Source organism: Ciconia boyciana, chromosome 19 (genome assembly GCF_034638445.1).
Source record: "Ciconia boyciana chromosome 19, ASM3463844v1, whole genome shotgun sequence".
In the NCBI taxonomy this organism is placed as follows: domain Eukaryota; kingdom Metazoa; phylum Chordata; class Aves; order Ciconiiformes; family Ciconiidae; genus Ciconia; species Ciconia boyciana.
Window position 1 is genome coordinate 431,340 of NC_132952.1, and position 20,748 is coordinate 452,087.

Genomic DNA, 20,748 nt, shown 5'->3' on the forward strand with positions numbered 1-20,748 from the left:
GGATTTACTGCGCCAGTGCTAAGGACAGGATGCTGTGGGCCAGGCTGGTCCCTGGCAGTCAACGTGGCTCTCCTCCAGCACATCTCCTTCTCCAGCAGCCTTCGTCCCCAGCCACGCTCCCAGCAGAGTTTTTTGCAGTGAGTTCAGCCCCACGACTGAGGCTTCTGTGCTTTGAGACCATTTTTGTGTATTTAACATCGTATTTCAGTAAAATAGTTCCCAAACCCATAGAAAATTATATTTACACCCAAGAGAAACCTTCCCAGCCCACAGCCTGCCTCCCCTCCCTGGCACACCTGTATCTCTGCAGCCAGCTCAGCCTCAGACCAGCTCCACAATTCTTTGGGGGCTACTGCTCTGCACCAGGCAAGCTTGCCAAAAGAGATGCTCCTGTGGAGGAGAGGAGAGCTGTGGAGGAAAGGCCAACCTCCCAGTCACCGGGCTCACCAGCTGGGTAGCGCTGAAGATCCTCTTTGCCCAGAGCCCTTGTCCCCAGCCATAGGACTGTGTGATTGCAGCTGGAAATGTTGCTCAGGACTCCTCCTCTGCAGATGACACAGCATGCCTGGGCATACGCAGATAGTGTAGCAATGGGACAGTTCTTGGGTTTCTCTAGGGCAATATAAGAGTTTGGCAGAAGTCTCTCTGTCCTTCCATCACATGAGATGAGAGCAAACTCTTCCACTCTGCTCTGCTCTGGTACAGCTTTGGGGGAGGCCAGGATGGTTGTTCTGCTGGGGGAGAAACCTGAGCTTGTGGCCCTAGAAAACATGCCTGGGCTGCCCTGGGATGTCTGTGCTGGATCTGGAGAGGAGCAGTGCTGGTGGGTTCAAGAGGTGGAGAGTCTCCTACAGCACCCTGGGGCTTCTTGACGCTCCAGATAGCAGACCCTGGCCACCTCTCCTCCATGCTGGGGAATTCTCCTCTGCACACAGAGCCAGCTGTTCCTGGCACTTCCAGCTTGTACTCTGTCCCCTGCCTTCCTGGCCTTGGTGGAGGTGGACCATGAAGTCACCTGCAGGCTGGTGCAGTTCAGGAGGTCCAGGCTGGAGTACACTGGAACTGGGAGGTACCGGGTGCAGTGTTGTCTCTGCCGTGTGGCAGCCTGTGGGGCCCTCCTCAGTTCAGAGATCCAACAAACTCCCCAGCTGTCAGATCCAAAGGAGCTGTGTGCCATGGCAAGCCCAGTCCCACTGCTCCTGGTATTGCTGTTGCATCTGATACCTCTCCATCTGCAGGTGCAGCCGGGGCCATCCTGCTGTGTGAAGGGGTTACCACCTGTCCTGCATAGTTGTGTGGGGACCCCCAGTCCCACAGGGACACAGTAAAGGATGGAGAGAGGCATGACATGTCCCTAGCCTGCTTGGAAGGCTGCTCCCCGCTTCAGATGGGGGAAGGAGGCAGCAGGACCATCAAGGTATCTGGAAATCTACGTTTCCACTGTTGTTGAAATCAAAAAGATACTTGCAGGGCTCCAGGTCCTGGTCTGGTGCCCCTTTTCCTGCTCACCACCCTGCTGCCCCTTTGCCAGGGTAAGTGTTAAGGAATGCCTGATGCGGGTCTGCAAAGCTGGTGATCAGAGATGCCTCCTGGGGCCATTTGTGTTCAGCAGCTGGGACCGCATGGCCTGGATGCTGCTCAAGATCTTCTTCTGGTGGCCCATCATGGTGATGCCCAGACTCCGAACGTCCCTGGAGAACAAGGACACTGTCAGACACACCATGGGCTGGACCTGTGCCAGGCTCCAGAGAGACACTGCTCCTCCCTGTGTGCACACCCCATGGTGTGCACAGCCCAGGACCCCATGCCTGGCTACTCTCTGCTTGGCCATCAGCACAAGGCTGCTGCTGCTGCTGAGGGTCCATGGGCATCCTCCCAGGGACAGAGAGACTGCCATTCACTTGGGCACATCCTCCTGACAGGGCTGCTGTGACAGCCCCAGGGAGGAGCAGGAGCAGGAGGGGGATCACTCCTGACAGGCTAGCAGGTGACAAGATCGATGCTCTGAAATTGGATTCAGTTTTAGCAAGATGCTCTCAGATAACCCAGTCGAAGAGATGATGAGCCTTCCCCACTCAAAAGCTTCCCCAATGTGCATGAGAAACAAGGATCAGTATCAGCTCAATCCCGCAGCAAAGGCCCCAACTACAGCCCGCAATCAATGCACATGACAGCCCTCTGGCTGCATCTCTCCATCTTCCCTTTCACTGGCTCCTTCTCTACCTGCCCCACCTCGACCAAGGCATGCACTGTCACATCCTTCCCAAGTGACTGGAACTACAGTCTGGCAGCCCCATGCCTTTTGACAAGGAACAAGTCTCCTCAGAGGCAGGAAAGGTTGTTGCCAGCCCTGGCACAAATGCTAACACCAAGGGGTGGGGAACGTAAGCCCAGGGTAGGAGTGGGTACAGTTGCAGTCCTTTTTGGTACTGCTTGGAGCATCAGCTGTCTCAGAGAACCCCTAGACAGGTGGCAGAGCAAGCTCCTTACAGCAGGAGGAGGAGGATGGGTGGTGGGACACATCTTCCCCAGCCCTCCTTAACCCAGCCTTGGTCATTTAGCTATGACCTTCCCCTCACACTGAGACCCTGGATGGTGCCTCCCTGCCTAGCTGCACTGAACAGGGAGCCAGTCCTGTGACTGGTGTCTGAAGAAGCTCTGAGGTGCCCTCCAGCTCCATTTGTTTCCCAATGACCCAGAGAAGCTGCGCAGTATGGCCCAGCCACACTCTGGTCCAGACGTGCCTTTTGCAGGGGAAACAAAAGTGAGAGGAGACAGCAACCTTGTATCTGACCCTGCTTTGAGCAGGAGGTTGGATTAGATGACCTCCTCAAGCGCCTTACAACCCAGATTATCTATGACCCTATGATGACATTGGTGAGCCACCACAGAGCACCAGAGGTGACTCGCTACTCACACCCTCTCAGTATGACTCCCGTACCTCCTTTCAAAGGTCAGCACAGTCTTGGGCATCATCCGAGGTCTCAACATGAACCTGGTATGGGCCAAACACTGTTTCCTTAGGGATGTGTGTCTGGCTCAGAGGCCAACTAGGCTGAGCAAGCCAAGGCAGGATGGCCACTGCTTAGGGCTAGTGGGATGGTGCAGGGCAACCCCACCAGTGCTGTTTGTTCTCTGGTACTCACTCGATGTTCATGCGCATCACCATGCCCAGGGAGGAGTACCCTGCCATGGCAAAGTTGTCCCGGTAGTGCCCCAGCCGGATGGAGTCCAGCCAGTCCTCCACTGTCAGACAGCTGGCCAGGTCGAGGAGCCCCCTGTCAAAGGGTGTTTGGGTGAACCTGGGAGCATGATAGAAGGGGTTAGACCAGGAGGTGTTGGTCCTAGGTGGCCAGTCTGTGAGGTCCACCTCAAAGAGCCTCTGACCCTGCACGTGGGGGCAGGACAGAGAAAGCCCTCGCAGGCTGGTAAAGGCAGGCATGCCACTGTGTGGGCACTGCTGCACATACTTGACCAGACCCTGGTGTGGGGATGCCACGGTGGGAGCAAGGCAGCAAAGTGCAGGATGCTCCCCACTGCCCACCACAACCTGTGCCCATGGGCCCTCTGCATGTCCATGGTCACAGGGGAAGCCACTGCTGCTAGAGCTGGACAGAAATATCCCCTATTCGCTGCAACCCACATGCTCTGCCCAGCATCAGCTGTCAACCCCTGCTCATCGCAGTGGCTCAGGGAGCCCTTACCGGTTCACGGTGGCTGTGCACTTCAAATTGTCAGGGTTGCGGATCAGCTTGTCCAGGATGCCGACAATCTGGGAGAAGCGTGGCCTCTCGCTGCGGTCCTTCTGCCAGCAATCCAGCATGAGCTGGTGCAGGGCTGTGGGGCAGCCCATGGGAGCAGGCAGGCGGTAGCCTTCCTCCACTGAGTTAATGACCTGGAAGGAAGCCACACGCCAAAATGGAGCTGCACCCCCACCCGACTCCCAGCACCCCACACGGCAGCACACAAGGAAGATCCCTGGTGCATGAGCTGCTGGGGCCATCAGATGAGGAAGCAAGGCAGGTGTACACAAGATTCATGCTAAATAACAAGTGCATTGCCAGCGAGCTGTGTGCAGTCTCTGTGGACAGCTGGAAGCAGGCTGGAGACCATACCCATACAAGAAATCACTGCTATGACAGCGGATTTATTAAGTGGCCCAACAGGCCTAAAATGTTGCAGCTTCCCTCCAGCAGACAAGCCAACGAGAGCTGCACTCACATTCAGTTGTTCTACAAGCAGGACTTGCCACCGCTCAGCAAGGCTGGAGGAAACCCTGCTTGAAGGAATTGTGCAGAGGAGGTAGTGTAAGCCACTGCATCCATGCCCTGTTGTCACCAAAGCCACTTTCTAAAATAATAAGAACACTAGGGAGAGAGGGGACTCTCAGGAGTGTCAGAGCAGGGATAAGGTTTATAGTCCCCATAGGTAAAAAAACAGGAGTCCTGTGGTTTCGGCAGAGTCAAAATATTCATTTTATTGCCTGCTTTTGGAAATTTTGCTCCCAGGTTGTAGTCAGGAATATAACCTACATTTTCCTACAGTTTTTATGCTACTCTTGAGGTAAGAGTGGCTCCATATAACTCTGACAAGCCCAAAGCCTACTGCCTCATGGTGCAAGCCTGGGGCTCTCAGCAGCCTCATGTGGGCAGTGCAAGGGATGGACCCCCAGCACTAGGTGCAGGAGGGACTGGCAGGCTAATGCAGTGGGGCTGCAGTGATCCCAGGGAAGCCCTGATCCCTTCCAGGGAATGGGAAAGGCAGCACAACATGTGCTGAAGCCCTCCAGCCAGCAGAAAGGCTTGTACAGAGCAGCAGACAGGGATGGGGAGACCCACAGCGCACACAACTAGGCACAGCCAGGAGCCACGGTGCTGCAAAGGGAAAGGCTGTGGGGTGCAATGATGGCCAACACACTGATGTCCCCACTGAGGGGACAAGCACACTGCGCAGCCCTGCAGGGATGTGAGGAGAGATAAGGACTGCTCTTTGGGTCCCTTTTCCCCAGCGCCCCCTGCTAGGCTGGCTTGGGTGAGGGCAGGAGAGGCAGGTTTGCCACCATGCTGCCCCGCATCCACTCACGTCCCGGTTGGTCATGTTCCAGTACGGGCGCTCGCCATAGGCCAGCACCTCCCACATGACGATGCCGTAGCTCCACACATCGCTGGCCGAGGAGAACTTTCGGTATGTGATGGCCTCCGGAGCCGTCCAGCGAATAGGGATCTTCCCTCCCTGAAAAAGTGAGCAACAGTGGAGGCTCAGAGCATGCAGGGCTCAGGCATCCCTACCTCTCTGCAGCTGGGACAGCAGATTAGACAAGCTATACGCTGGGATTGCATCTTCTGAAAAGGACTGAGGAGGCAATCTGCACAAGATAAGCCTAGGAGTGTACCTGAAGGATGACTTCAAGGTTATTTCCAGTAGAGCAAGAAAAAGCTGTGCTGTTTTACAAGGTCTTCTTCATGCACAGTTCTGGCCCTCAGTGTTCAGGAGAGAGGAATTCAAAGTGATGAAGTGGAGCAGAGGGCTACCAGAGCACAAAAGCATGGAGCTGACCCTGGGTGCAGGCAGAGAGCCTGACTTGAGCAGACAAGGAGAGCGATGGCATGTACTCCCTGTCCTTTACTGCTTTGGCAGACAAGCACTGAAGAGGAAGACTTGTTGAATTAAAGGACCATGCTGACAAAAATCAGCAATATGGGCTAAGAATATATTTAAGCTTGAAATGTGGTTGCCAGACATCTGAAGAGGAAAGTTGTGGTGTAGGGAACATCAGGTGGGTTTCCCAGAGCAGCTGGGCAGGTGTGATGTGCCTGGGAACACCTTTCAAGTACCTCTTTCTAGGGAGAGTTGCCTCCACCCCACTGAGTCCTGCCTGCTCTGGCACACTCCTCGATGGGGACTGAAGATGAATTATGTGTCCTTTGGGAAAGTCCCTTTGGGGAAGTAATCTTCTGAGCAGGTTGAGGACAACAGAGGAGGAACACAAGATACCATCTTATCACAAGTTTCTGAACAAGAAGGCATCCTCATTTTCAGGATACCCCGACTGAGACCTCACTAGAGATCTCGTGCTCCTTATCCTGTCACTGCATCCTTGTGGTTCAGCTCTATCCAGACTATGTACCTAGTCTTCCTCTAGAGCAACCAGCTCTGGTGGGTTTCACTGTGCCAAGATGCCTCAAAGTCTCTGCTTGTGACATTCCCGGTGGCTGCTCCATCCTCTAGTGACCTCCCTGCTTGCATTCATACTGGGAACATGAGACAGTGTCTCTAGAAACTGGGGAGGATTGGAAAGGGCCAGCAGGTAGGTCAATACATGAGCTCTGGTCACTCAGGTCACCTTCCTGACCCAGTGTGGTCATGGACATACTGTCTCTGGAAACTTGTGAGTTGACTTGAGAGTGTCTAACTTTTCCATCTGTCAGTGGCCTGGGGCAATCACCGTCAGTAAGGATCAACGAGACTGCAACACTAGGAGCCACGCACCGTGGTGGTGTACGCAGCATCAGGGTCATCCTCCAGGATGCGGGAGAGGCCGAAGTCAGACACTTTGCAGACCAGGTTGCTGTTCACCAGGATGTTGCGGGCAGCCAGGTCCCGGTGCACGTAGCCCAGGTCAGACAGATACCTCATGCCTGCTCCAATACCGCGCAACATGCCCACCAGCTGGATGATGGTGAACTGCCCATCGTGTTTCTGGAGAGGAAATAGCTCAGAGTTCATTCGTGGTTTTCACCAGCATCCTATTGATGCTGCTCTCATTAAACTAACCCCCTAGTACCTCTCCTCTTTGGCTTAGTACCCCCTCTAACCCCAGTGCCTCTTGTACCCCCATCCCACCTCCTGCCCTCCCAGCACCTCTGACACGCTGCTCAGGCAGGTGCCCTTGCCTTTGCAGTGCTGCTGTGGGGAGCTGGCCGTGATGCCCTGGAGCTGGTGTCTGCTGGAGAGGGGAGAGCCCAGAGCACACCGCTGTCGTGCAGGAGTCACAGTGGCCGTGAGGCTGAGGAGCAGGAACCAGCCTCTTCTCCAGTCACTCAGCCCAGGGGGATGTGCAATGAATAAAAATATAAGAGACCTCCTTACCCTGAGGAAGGTGTCTAGCGAGCCATTCTCCATGTATTCAGTAACAATCATTACCAATTTGCCTGCAGAAGACAAGGGAGGTCAAGTTAGGAGAGAAGTCACCTTCCTCCAGGAAGCCCAGTGCCAGGCTTTTACTGGGAGAGACATGAATCCAGGCCCGTGGATATTCTGCAGCCCCGCAGAGCAGTCTCACCCCTGCACCGTGCAGGACAGGGACGACGGTGGAGATGTGGCACTAACCCCTACACTTACTCCTCCCTCCAGGTGCTATTGAAGTGGCTAGGTCAGCTTTGTTATCCTGCTGAAATTTGCATGCCATTAGCATATTATTTTGCATCAGAATGTGCCTTTTTGAAGGAAGACTTCAAATTATGATTCAATACAGGCAGCCTTTAAATTAAACGCTAATGGGTAGGACATTTCCTACCCCCCAGTCCAATAACCCTGACCTGGGGTGCACTGTGGAGCAAGATGGGGAACTGCCACATGGAAAGTTTGTCCTGTAAGAGAAGGCAAGGGGGTGGGATGGAGGAGACCTCTCCAACGGACATCTGACAAGCAAGCAACTGGGGCAGCCGAAGGATGGAGTGCACCCAAAGTGATCCCTGACCCCCATCTCCCAGGGTGCCCACAGGGAGATACGTCCCAGCTCTGCCCCACCATAGGGTCCCGACCCCACCAGCCACATACTCCTGGTCACCACTCCCTCCAGGTGGATGACGTTGGGGTGGTCGAACTGCGCCATGATGCTGGCTTCACTCAGAAAGTCCCGTCTCTGCTTCTCCGTGTAGCCTGCTTTCAGTGCCTTGATGGCCACGGGAATCTCCCTCTTCCCTGGCAGCTTCAGGCGACCGTAGCACACCTCTCCGGACTCCCCTGCAAGGCAAGGGAAGGTGAGGGCATGAGGGCAAAAGTGAGTTCCTCAGCTTTTTGCACCGACTCACCAGCACTATGAATCACCCAGTCTGCCGGCACATTCGCAGTGTGCTCCAGCCCCTCAGGACAATTGGGCTCTTTGTGCATCAATACATCCAAGTACAGAAAGGATTGCACATCCCCAGTTTCCAGTGCCACCTCTGGGAACTGGGCAGAAATATCAGAAACCACCTCTCTCTGATGCCTTTTACTGAAGGCAATGCGCCAAGAGTGATTACAGTGGTACTTACTTTACTACTTTTAATTAACAAATTTGGGAGTCTCTTAGAACAGCAGGGATGTCTCTCAGCCAGGCTTCCTCATGCTGCTCTGTTTGGCTCTGCACTGTCCCTCAGCACACAGGGTGAGCCTCCGTAAGCCCCTTGGATGCTGCTGGTAAAGCTCCAGCTCTGGCTCTGCCCCGTGCTTCCCTGCCAGCCTCTGTTCCTAAGCAAAAAACCCTTTTGTTCTGAAAATTTACCATTTTGCTTGCAATTTCATTTGCATCTTGTCACCCCAGATGCTTGCTCCGAGGTTTGAAAGCAGGGTGGCCACATTGGAGCACACGGGACAGGCTGAGCCATCTGCTGTGTCAGCCTGAGCCGTCAGTGCCACGCCAGCTGAATAGCAACCCTCTGCACTAGTGTGCCTCCAAAGAGTTTATTTCATGCCCGGGGACTCACCAGACCCAATGACCTTCTCAATCTTGATCCGGGAGGCCTCGATTTCACGGGTGAACTCATGCACAGCTTGGCAGGGGTCCTCGTACGTGTGGGGGTCCACGTAGAACTTTGACTCGGGGAACTTCACTGCCAGGTTTCAAAGGGGAGAGAGAAGATAAGCTCTTTCAGGCAACCCTGCTGAGAATTAGGGTCCCCCAGCAGCCAGGCAGAGGATGGGCAGGGGCAGGACTTCTTGGGTTAACATGCTGAGGAGCCACAGAGGTTGCAGCCCCAAGGAAAGCCAAGGCACTCTTTGGCATAGCAGCGTCCTCAGAGCAGCCCAGGACCTGGCTACCCAGGTATCCTCCATGTGATTGTCCACCTCCATCACTCCCCCACCACCCCCCCTCACCTGTGATGAATTTTCCACTCTTCCGGTCTGCTGCTGTCAGGGATGAATGTGCTGCAGTCCCATCTCACACTGTGCAGCACTTCAGCCCCATTACCAGGATGCCCCTGGGATCAGAGCCACTGCCCAGCTCTCCTAGACACATCACTGGGAGCAGGCAGTGGTCAAAACCCTTCCCCTTGGAAACTGCAGCAGTGCCAGAGGGTAATGGTCCAGGTCCCTGCCCATCCACAGGGCTGAGGTCCTTCACATCCCAGGGGCAGCAGCAGGGAGGATCCTACCTTGCCCGTTCTGATAATGCATCTTCTCCTCGTCGGAGTCCTGGAAAGCCTTGCTGTAACCGCAGTGCCTGCCACAGGGACACAAGGATCAGAAGAGGTGCTCCTGTCCCTCACTCCCACAAGCAGCCCAAAGGCAAGGTGGAAGGCAGTGTGTGCCAGGGCTGTAGGCAGCCCAGGAGGAGCTGGAGCTAACGTTTGGCCTTCCACCAGCTGCATCCCTGTGTCTTGCTGGACTGACACTTTGGCCTGAAGCAAGGCTGGCCTGAAGCACGCTTTCCAGGTGCTCTGCAAGGCTTGGCAGTGCTAAAAGCTGCAGCCCTTTTGCCTCCTCTGGGCAGCGGCATGTGTGCTCCAAATGCCTGGCTCAGCCATGCTGAGATGCAGCAGCACATAGTCCCTCTTGGACCTTTCTGATGGAGAAGAGCTCTCTCCAATTATGACCTACCTCCTAGCCCATCCAGTCAGCCCTCGTGCTGGTACTAGTATTGCTATGGCTATCACTATCGATGTTCAGCCTGCTGGCATGAGGGAAAGGTCTGGAGATTGGCTCTGCCTCAGGGAAGGTGGAGGCATGGTGACTTCTAAATGAAGTCTCCTGGTTGCTTATTAACCCCTGACAATGGATGCTCTGGACAAACTGAGAGGAGAAAAGTTGTGCCCAAGTTCTCCCATCCCTCCTGCCCTGCTTGGTGACAAGCCACACTGACTTCCAGAAAACACTTACCTCTTCTTGCAGATTAGGACCACCAGCAACGCAACGAGGCCAGCGATGAGTGTCAGGCAGATCCAGACAATCGTCATCGTGTCGTACCGGAGAGAGACTGGAAGAAGCAGGGTAGGAAGGAGGTGAGCTGACGTGAGGAGCACTCTGCTGTGCTCAGAAAATCACCTACCCGACTGGGGTCATGTTCTTCAAAGATAAAGCACCATTCCACACCCAGCCCCATCTCTGGAGCCCTCCTAGTGTACAGGGACCATTTACACATAGGGAAACCAAGCACAGATCTGGGATAGCCATAGGGATACAGCAAACCAGTGCAGAGAGGAGCCTGGAGCCTCAGGACCTCACTAGGCCTTCCCTGCCCTAACTGCTACATCCTTCCTCCCTCTTCTTTCTAATGTATAAACACATCTCAGGAGGGCAACCTCAAGCAAGCCCTGCAGGCTGAAACCCCAGGAGATGTGCCTCCAGTCTCTCTCCCTGCATGGCAGAGACACAATCACCATGGACAAGGGCGTTGCCATCCCCCATGCTCCCTGCCCCACACTTCCCACATCCCACAACTGCACACACCCACCTGGCTTCCCCGTTTCCACCTCCACGGTCTGACTGAACCTCCCACAGCCAGCAGAGGTGCGAGCCCGAACCTGGAAAATGTAGCGCGTTGCAGGCTTGAGCCCAGAGATGGTGGCAGTGGTGCCCTTGGATTTCAGAGTCGAATAGCTCTGCATTTCCTTGTCCTGGGGAAAAGCAACACCAAAAACCTTGCTGCATCAGCACAACAACCACAAAGTCTTCCAAAATAGTCCTTTGTGCAAGGGATGATAGCAGCAGGATGATAGCTGGCTGATAGCAGCAATTGCACCAGCAGGATTTAAACCGACCCATGCTCCTGTTTAAATCCACCACGCTGGGACCGGTTTGCGGCAGCAAGCTCAGCATTACCTTCTCGTAGTACTTGATCTCATACTCCAGGATGATGCCGTTGGGCTGGTCTGGCTCTTGCCACAGCAAAGTGACGCTGTTCTGGCCTGTGCTCTCCTGGCGGACCACCACCACCTGGGATGGGGCTGGGGATGCAGACAGCAGCGTGTTAGGTGCCTGCTGGTGGGGGTCCTGCATGGGTGAGGGCAGCAGGACACAGCAGCAGGGAAGGGTGGAACTGGAGCCCCATGCAGGACCCCTGGTTTAAACCCGGTTTCTGTTTCAATTAAAGCCGTGTGGAGATGAGTGCTGTGAAGGGGCTTGCAAACAGGCTTTTGTTTACTTCAGTTGCCTCAATCTCTTTCCCATGGAGTGAGCAGGCTCCAAGGAGATCAAAGAGGAGGGCTCTGTCCCAGCACAGGCAGAAGGGGACACCAGTGCTTTGCTGTGGATCTGGAGCCAGAAAGGAGAAGGGGCTGTGGGGCTGAAGGTCATGGAGATCCCTAGCAGGACCCTGACCTCTCCTGCCCCACCTCTGGAAGGGGGAGAGGGGCCGGGGAAGAGGGAAAGGGGAGATGATAAAAGCCCAGAGGGGTTTTCAAGGACTGAGCATCAGTCTAAAGGTGCCCTGGGGGTGCTCTCCTGCCCTGAGATACTTGTCATCTGCCTGGGCCTGGGTTGGGAACCTGTGAATCGGTCCTTGTACCTGCCATGTCTGAATTGGAGCTGCCACAGCTGGAGGATCGAACTCACCAGCCTCTTTTCCTTCTGGGAAAATCACCCCTGGAAGGACCCCAGACAGTATGGTGGGGTGCTGCGATGGCCAGGCGCAGCCATTGGGTCTGACTCATGGGAAGGGGTCAGGCACCCCTTATGACCCTAACTGCTGAATGAAAAATGGGATGTGGTGGCTCTGGGGAAGATGGAGCTGCTGTCTGCTGTGGCTGCAGCGCAGGGTTGTCGCTGGACCAGCACAGAGACCAAAAGAGTCCACAGGGGCTGCAGCAGCAGTGGGGCACCCAGGGACTGAAAGGCAGCAGTTATAGCTCAGTTAACCTGCGAGCTGGCTCCTCTGAGAAGCAGAAGTCACTGTTGGGACACAGGACCCCAGGGAGCTGGAACAGGGTGTGGATGGTGGGAATCAGCTAAACCCCATGGGCACGTGCAACGCCATCTCTCCAAACAGCCCCAGGGCATCTCTGCTGCACCCGCTCCTGCCCTGCTTAGCCGCCTCGGGCTGGGGGGACAAGAGTGACCAGCATCCAGCACAGGCAAGCCACCCTGTGCAGTGCGGCAGGGGTCCCTCAGCCCCTCCTGGTGGGCAGGGATGCTCTGTGGTGTGCAGCAGCTGCAGCACTACGCAGGCACGGCAGCTAAACTTCAATCACTACCAAATTCCCCACCCTGCTGGTTTCACAGCACCTGCTCAGCATCCACTTTCCAGCAGAGAGGTTGAAATGTGAATATTCAGCACTTCCCAAGAGCATCCGCCTCCAAAGCATCAGGCTGATGCTGCTCGTCAGCACTTGGAGGGATCATGCAGGAGCGAGCCGGAAGGACTGAGCCGTTTCCATGTGGACTCGGCGGATGGCTGAAGAAGTGCTATGGTCAGGCATTAATAACAACAGGGCTTTGTTCTTGTGCCAGCCATGAGCTAACCCAATGAGGCTCCCCAGGTTTATCCTGCTGGCACCACCACCATGAGAGCAGAAGGGGCTCAGCATCACAGGAAATTCCCGTGGGCTTGTTTCCAACTGCGAGGATTAACAAGAAGGGTCAGTCCCTGCCCTGTTCCCTCTGCCTGAAGCGTGCTCCATGGAAAGGGGCTTAGCTGCGCTCTGCTCTGGGGAGATGCCCAGGTGACCCTGAAGCAAGGTCCTGGCCCACCTGGGCTAGAGCATTGCTCAGAAGTATTTCCTGGGGAAAGAGCCTTTCATAGCAAAGGATTTGCAAAGATGAGACATGCATGAGAGAGACTTTTCCCAGCAACCGTTGCTGTCACCTGCCAGGGCCTGGCATTGGTGTGAGCTAAGAGCAGAGCATGAACTGCTGCTTGGCCCTTTGGGAAGGAACAGAAGGCTGGAGGAAGAGCCTGAAAGATTCATGCTCCACTTAGTGTTCCTGTCAATAAACAAGTGTTCTCTGTGCCCCCTGTCTCCTGCAGAAAAGGAGCCTCCACCAGTGGCTGCAGGCTGAAGTAGTGGGAAAGGAAGATGAAAAAGGACACCACAAACCAGAGAAGGGTAAGTGTTGCCTTGGGCAGCAGCTTGTCTCCAGCGCACCCCAGCTCCCTGAACCTACTTCCAGCAGCAGAGAGGACAGGGGTCACATCTCCTGGGGGTCCCCATGCCTATCACCAAACCAGCCCTTGGCTGCTAGGGCAGGTTTTGGCTCCTGCAGATACTGGCTGGGGCAATGTTGGAGCAACATCAGCATCACGCACACAGGCAAAGCCTGGAGGGGGGTGTCTGCTCCTCCTACCTGCCTGGTTTGTTGTGATGTTGGCAACTGCAGCTCTCCTGGACTCCAGGCTGAGGTCAGACACACCATTGACGGCCTCCACCCAAAAGGAGTAGTTGGTGTGGGCCAGGAGGTTGGTCACCGTCAGTGCTCCCTGCACCAGGCTCATCTGCTGCGGCACAAAGCGGATCCCACTGCCACATGCCTCACACTGGCCAGCATCCCCCGCGCAGCGCCTGCAGACCACGTTGTACACGATGTCAACACGTCCCCCCTTGTCCAGGGGTGGGCCCCACTCCAGTGTCACAGAAGTGCCATTTACACTGGAGATCAGGTTCACAGGGGCGGAGGGGGGCCCTGGAAAAGAAGCAGAGGTTCAGGCAGAGCCGCAGCTACTGAAGCATGTTGGGACTGGCAGAGCATGAGATCAACGGGGAGGTGCACCTTGGGCAGCATGTACCCACACGTACAAACAATGCTACAGGGAAGACAGAGCTGCCCAGAGGGGGAAATGCTCCAAACAGGAGACAACAAAGACACAGACAGGTCTTGAGGTGAAATGCCATGGAGGTAAGGTGCTCTGGATCAGGATGCCAAGTGCCAGGCAGGGAAGAGCTGATGTTTTTTCTGGGGGAAGCAGGAAGCAACGGGGATGTGGGAAGATGTGGGGGGAAGAGCCAAGGTGTCAATGGGCTGGAGGGTGTTGAGCAGGACCTGCTCATCTAAAGGGAAGGGCAAACTCACATCTGAGATTAACAATCTTGAGTGGATATGCCCTAGGGAAACACAAGTCATATGTTGCTGACCGATCTTTCACCCTGACTTCAGCTAGCAGCCTTTCTGCCCACCTGGACCAGCTGCAGAGAGGAGGACTCCACTTGGGATTCTCTTGTCCCCTTTTAATAGTATCAGGCCCCTCAAAGTAGCCTATTGCAGAGAGCTGAGTGGAAACCACATAACAAACCTGGTGCCACCGTCCACCCACAATGAAGGAGAGTGCGGCAGCACTTGTGCTGCCCCATGGCCTCCCAGGGGTCTGACCACCCTGGGCATTTCTGCAAAGGAAAGCAGCCAGCAAGTGGCTGACACGCTGGCTGGTGTGTGAGCAGGCTTGCTGGCAGAGCCATGGTCTCACCCTGCTCCGTTGCAGGAGAGAGCCCTGGGAGGGGAGCAGACTCTGTCCAGAGGTGTCTGGAGAGCAGCAGGATGAGGATGAGACAGAGGGCAGTGAGGGAGTGCAGCTAAGGGGGTCTCAGCTCATGTGCCGAAGGGAGACCCGGGGTTGAAAGGCCATGCACCGAGGCAAGGGTGCATGATGGGATCTGCCCAGGAGCATCTGCTCTGTCTGAGGACACGACACCTGCCCCGCTGCAGTGCGGACGGGTGCCTTGGCAGCTGGGGTACTCACGCGTGCAGGCAGCAGAGGGGGGGTCCTGCACCGCCCTATAGAAGCTGGTGTCACAGCGGCACACACGGGCTGCCCGGCTCTCCGAATGGCTGTGCAAGGGGCACTTCGCACACAGCTGGTCCCCCGGGGCCGACTTGTAAAATCCCAGCTGGCAGGCTGCAGAGGAGGCAACAGGCAGAGGTCAGAGGGATGCACCTGGACGAGGAGCACCCCATGGCTTGGCGAATCCCACCAGCGCAAAGCTGGACCCCACTTTTACCGCCGTCCCTGTGCATGGGAAATCAGCCCTTCTCTCCAGCGTCTGGGTGAGTCCCTCCTCCAGCTGGAAACCAGGCTCTGTGGAAACTGCTTTTGTCTCTCCCCCCAGGCTGTACTTACTGCCATCCTGGTACCTGTTCCCCACTGTTTCATAAGAAGACTTGGGTGCCTCTGTTTTTTGCAAGTTGCCTGCAAAGCTTGAGGTGCTCTCCTTGCACCCATGCCTGCTGCCCATAGCTCTCCCCATTGCAGCCACCCCTCTGGGCCACTGCCTGGCCCCGGGGCAGGGAGGGCTGCAAAGATCAAACCAGGCAGCACTGGAAATCACCTTGTAAACTATTCTAAGAACCATTATTTAGGGGGCGAATTTACAGCACAGTCCTCACTTCACAGTGGTTACCACACTACTCACACTGGGTGTGCCCAGGTGACCAAAAGCATCCATGTGGGAGGTTTCACAAATTAAAAGTTCCGCACCTGGGACATGATGCACCTCCCTCTGCAAGCCCCTGGTGTGCTGCTATATGAAGGGACAAACTAACTTGCACAAAACAAGGGAAAACACCCTCTCTTGTTTCACATTGCAGCAAACCGGCAGTACATGCATGCTGCCTGCTCTCTGTGGAGGGACAGCAAGGCCAAATGAGCCAGCCTGAGTTTTTTCTGACAACACAACCCGCCTTCAGTTGCTCTGCCTCCTCCTGGTGCTGGGGGCTGTGCCGCAGGAGCACATGCTCATCCCACGCCGGGGCTGGCATTAGTCTGCTCCATCCTACCCCCACCTCTCCTAGCAGCCCCTCGGGTGAATCATTTGTCACACAAACAAACAACTCGTCTCTTGTTAGGAAAATCGATTATCTCAAGAGTGACATGTGGCATGTCAGGTGTCTGTCTGGGGGTGGAAGGATCTGTCCTCTCTTGCAGATTTCAGTTCCAAGTAAGGAAAACAGGCTCTTGTCTGGGTCCTGTTTTCCTGTCTGGGTCCTATTCATCAAGTACTTCTAGGACCATTTCCAGTGATTCAAGCATTAATCCTGGCTCTGTCTCATTTCTGTTTTTCCCACCTGAGGTAATAATACCTTCATTTTCCCGTCTTTACCCCCAGTGGCCACTTCTGCATACTTCCTCAATTTTTGCTTCCAAGCATGTAGAAGGGCTTTGTTTGCGATCCAGCATGCCCGGTGGTCTGGCTCCCTCCATGCTGGCTGTTTGTTTTGCTTCTAGGTGCTGATTTGTTTTCTTATTAATAATAGTCCTTTCCTTGCCACAGATTTCCCTGGACTGATTGCTACCAACATATTTCACGTATCACACGCTGCACAATAATACAACAGCCTCTATAACCGAGCTACTTCCAGCAATGGCAGCTGAAGGCAGTGCTCCAGCCACACACATCCCTGGTGGCTTGCTGGTCCCTCTTCAGACTCTGTCACTAGCTTCTGTGGCAGTTTCGCACTGAATGCTACTTTAAAGGCAGGGGCGAAATAGCACCAACAGGATGTACACGTGCTGCACATGCCAGAGATGTTGGTATCACAGGTTGGTATCACAGCCTGGTATAGCAGGCTGGAAAAAGCAAAGGCCAGAAGCTCCAGAGTTTGTTCCCAAATCCCTGCTCCTCCAGTCCCTGAATAGCATCAGAGCAAGGAGCAGAAATGCCCAAATTTGGGGATGCAAGGGAAGGCAGATGTGACTTATGAGGAAACTGCAGCAGCTCAGGGCTGGCTTTGCTCCCCAGCTCTTTTGACACCTTTCACCTCCTCAAGGGCATCAGAAGAGGAGAGAAAACAGGGGAGGCAGAGCTGGGGGAGGAGGTTTGCTGTCCCCAGCCAACCGCACCAAAGACAGCCCGGGACATTTGCCAAGCTCTGGTGCTGACTGGTCCTCGTGATGCCACACACCAAGAGAGCCAGGGACTCTTTGCCTTTACTGAATGCCCTCTGCCTGATGCTGCAACATGTGTGCAACCCCTTGTTTTTGGCTGTAAGACTGAGATGAGTGTTGTTACACCCTGTTCTCAGGTGGGGACAAATCTGGGGGGTAGCCAGCTGGTGAAAAAAAAAAGCAAATCTCTAAGAAAGAAAAGTTCCCAGTTCCTCTGTGTGGGAAAGGATGAAGACACAGCATGAGCACAGCCTACCAGATAGGAATTGAGCAACGAGACAGCCCCACAGTCCACGCTAGCCAGTGTGCATGCCAGGATTTGCCACCTTCAACTTGTTGTGTGAACCCCTCCTTGTACCTTCAAACCACTGTCATCTCTACCAGTGCAGGAACCAGCAACCAGGGACTCTTGATTCAAGAAGCACTGGAGTGGTTCCCCCCACCAATATTTAATTAAAGGTAGAGAAGTCAGTGCTGTATCAGGTATGGAGAGACAGGCCAACAGGAAGGATGGGAACACGAAGCACAGCAGATTTGCACCAAGCAATTGTAATAACTTAGCATTTAATGCTGTAAAAAACCCCATTAATTACCTGTAGCAATGATTCACAATTATTTTAGATGCACTCGGGGGAAATTATGCTAAATGACAAATTACAGGTGAACTTGTGCACCAGGGCAGAGCTGTTGAGAGCCACCTTCCAGCACCTGGACAGCACGAGCATGTGAGGAGGCCTGGAGAGCAACTGGGGCTGGGGCAGGCACTGTTCTGGATGGGGCCATGCCCCTCCGTATGTCTCAGTGCTTGCTTTAGATGGAAGCAGGACATACGTGCAAAGCCTTTCGCAGGTACGGAAGACAGGGCACCAGCTTGGAACCTGCACAAGATATGAAATCCCTACAGTGCAGGATGACAGGCATGTCCTGCTCTGGATTGAGCTCTCTCATGCCAGGCCAATGACATGTGGAAGACCAGGACCTCCCAGGTTAGCTCTGGTAAGAGCAAGCCATCAGAGAAGTGGCCAGCAAGAAAAATTCAGTCAAACATACCACGTCTAAAATCTACAGGGCTCCACAGCCATGATTGTAGCGCACACCGAAGCCACTGAAATCTGAAGTCACCCACTAGGGAGGTGCAGAACCGTTGTCCTGCTGTCTTCACTGCAACCAGCTACTGCACCTGTCAGAAGTGCCCTCCCAGGAGCCCTGTAGAAGGTGGGGTTTTCTTTTTTTTTTATTATTTTATGCAGTTGATACCCTTACTCTGTGTCTGAGGATCTTGGGTCCTGCCTCTCTGTGGACCAGCTGAAGTCCTGCTACCAGTGTCCTCCTTCTGTCCCCAGTGCCATTCCCCTTGCAAAGCCCCAGCCAAGGCTGCCTGACCTTGCAGTTTCATCTCACGGGGTGGTTTTGCAGTGCACATGGGACAGCAGCAGACCTTCACCTGCAGCCCAGCTCAAGACTTGCACACCTACACTGGGCTTGCAGCCCAGACACCTGGCTGGTCCCAGTGTCACAAGCAGAGCCTACAATAACCAACACTAAACTTGTTCTTGACAGAGCACATCTCGAGCCCTCTGTCGCATAGGTGGGTCCCCAGTTATCACCCCAACCTCTTGGGGTCATTACCATGGGGCTTCCACTGATCCCCCCACCCTGAACAGCCCATCTTGCCTGTTTTTCCTAGCCCACCAGCCCCACTCTCTCATGCATCGCCTGCTCAAGGGGCCCCGGAGCAGCAGGCTTGTCTCAGAAACAGTGAGCATGGGGAGGGCTCTGCCAGCCATCTGTAGTTTGGTCCATTTGTTTCCCTCCCTCTCCATCCTCTGGGGACAGGACAACATCTGCTAATAAGCTGGCAGAGCTCGGGAGATGATAGATGAACCTGTCGAGGATACGCTAGCCAGGAATGAGCCACTCTTCTCAGTCTGAAGTCACCATCTGGGACTAGTGCTCTGCAGGTGGCCCTGGTGGGACCACCAAGGGCTACTTCGGTGGGGCTGCAAATGCAAGCATTGACCCCATGTCACTCCCTCACAGCTCCATCCTCAGCCCAGGAGGTTTGGGCAGGGCGAAGGCACAGCTGAGAGGGTGCCATGGGGCAGCTCCGCAGCACCAGTGCCACCAATTGCCCCTTTCCCTGACCCTGCAACAAAGCTGGGCATCAGCAAGCACCAGAAGAGCAGCCATGTACCTCCTTTTGGTGGTGCTGGGAAGAGACAGAGATGGAAATAAGGGTGTCATAGCCACTGTGACAGCCAGAGACAGGCACCAGTGCCAAAGCCCTCCAGGCTGCGGGAGAAGCTAGCACAGAAAATCCCAGCTCCTTTCAATCCAGTTTCAGCATGATGCCTCCAATCTCAGCTCCCACATGACACAGACACTGAAACAGAAGCATGTTATTCACAGTCATGTCTTAAAAAGAGGCATCTGCCTCATTGCGCCAAACCTTGTGTTTTTGCAAGGCTGTGCTCCCCTTTCCCTGCAATCCCAGGTCAGCCCAGGTCTGTCCTCAAGTTGGTCGGTGGTCTGGAGGGGGTTTTGGGGGCTGGCTGGGGTGGCTCTCTCAGGCAAACTCTTGGTCCCTAGATCATGCATCGCCCCACAGCCCTGCTGATGTTCTGTGCATCCTCTGCGTGCTGCTTGCCTCTGCACTGTCTCACACTCCTGATCATTGCCTTACCTCTAGCACCTGGGCACCACCTTACAGCCCTTCACACAGCCCAATTCCCCCCTTGCAGCCCCTTTGCACAACTCACAACCCTTCCCACCTCCAATACTACCTTACAACCCGTCACACCACTCTACACACCTGAACTCGTCTCACATCACCCCAGACTCCACCTCACATCACCTCCCTACTGCTTGGCCCTTCTTCCCACAATTCAACCCATCTCACACTCCTTCTCCCTCCCAAATGTTGCAGAGAGGGGAACAGGGGGAGTTTTAACCTATGAAGGTTTTACAAAGCTAGCAAAACCCTACGCATCAGGCTGCAAGCAAATGGCACATGCAGCAAAGGGCACCCTGCACAGCTTCTTGCTCAACACCCAGATTTCACAGCCACCAGGACCAGTTGTATAAGGAGGGCCCTGCTCTTCCAAGTGGAGTAATTCCACTTCTAGTGCTGGGTAAACTGGAATCGCTGGCTGCATCCCAAACTGGACATCTGCATGGTGCTGCCATAAAAAAATCAGCAAGTCTTGCCTCTTTCCTTGAATTCAGTACTGTTGAAAGCATCTCTGACTCTGCCCTGCTCTTCTTCCCTACATCTTCTAAAAAACAAAACAAAACAAAACAAAACAAAACAAAAACAGAAAAAAACCAGGAAATATCCAAATCCCAGTTTGCTGTGAGTGCTGCTCTATTGCCTGGTGCAGACATCCTTCCACGGCAGTGGAGTCGAGGTGACGCTGTGCAGACTTATGTAGGTGAGACAGCCTGGCATGCTCTTGGAGCAAAGGCTTATAAAGATAAAGCTTATCTGGGGAAACACTACAGCTTGCAGGAGCTGGATGGAAACAGGCAGCCTAACTAGAATTAGAAAAAAGCTGTTTCCAAAACTCAGTCTTGTCAGAGGGTTTTAGACAGAACTATCCAAGGCTTTTGAAAAAAACAGCTTTCACCAGGCCAAAAACAAACCCAGAAAAAGGATGTTCAGAAAGAAAAAGTTATGTTCAGAAAGGAGTGGGGCCAAATGGGAGCCACCCTGCAGATGACAGCACTGGAGGTAACCC

General features: G+C 54.5%; 1 protein-coding gene across 1 annotated transcript in view; it reads right to left on the reverse strand.

Moving 5' to 3' along the window:
- Positions 1-1,531: 1,531 nt before the first annotated feature.
- The window catches only part of LOC140661542 (zinc finger and BTB domain-containing protein 40-like), a 134,582-nt gene continuing 115,365 nt past the window's right edge, over positions 1,532-20,748 (reverse strand). Inside the window, exons 19-32 of the mRNA XM_072883881.1 lie at positions 14,870-15,025; positions 13,483-13,818; positions 11,023-11,147; positions 10,655-10,817; positions 10,081-10,177; positions 9,357-9,424; positions 8,688-8,813; positions 7,780-7,965; positions 7,090-7,151; positions 6,490-6,699; positions 5,083-5,232; positions 3,705-3,895; positions 3,147-3,302; positions 1,532-1,691 (exon numbers count right to left, since the gene is read on the reverse strand). Coding sequence (XP_072739982.1) covers positions 1,577-1,691; positions 3,147-3,302; positions 3,705-3,895; positions 5,083-5,232; positions 6,490-6,699; positions 7,090-7,151; positions 7,780-7,965; positions 8,688-8,813; positions 9,357-9,424; positions 10,081-10,177; positions 10,655-10,817; positions 11,023-11,147; positions 13,483-13,818; positions 14,870-15,025 — 2,141 coding nt within the window. The 3' untranslated portion in view covers positions 1,532-1,576. The remainder of the gene's footprint in view (positions 1,692-3,146; positions 3,303-3,704; positions 3,896-5,082; positions 5,233-6,489; positions 6,700-7,089; positions 7,152-7,779; positions 7,966-8,687; positions 8,814-9,356; positions 9,425-10,080; positions 10,178-10,654; positions 10,818-11,022; positions 11,148-13,482; positions 13,819-14,869; positions 15,026-20,748) is intronic.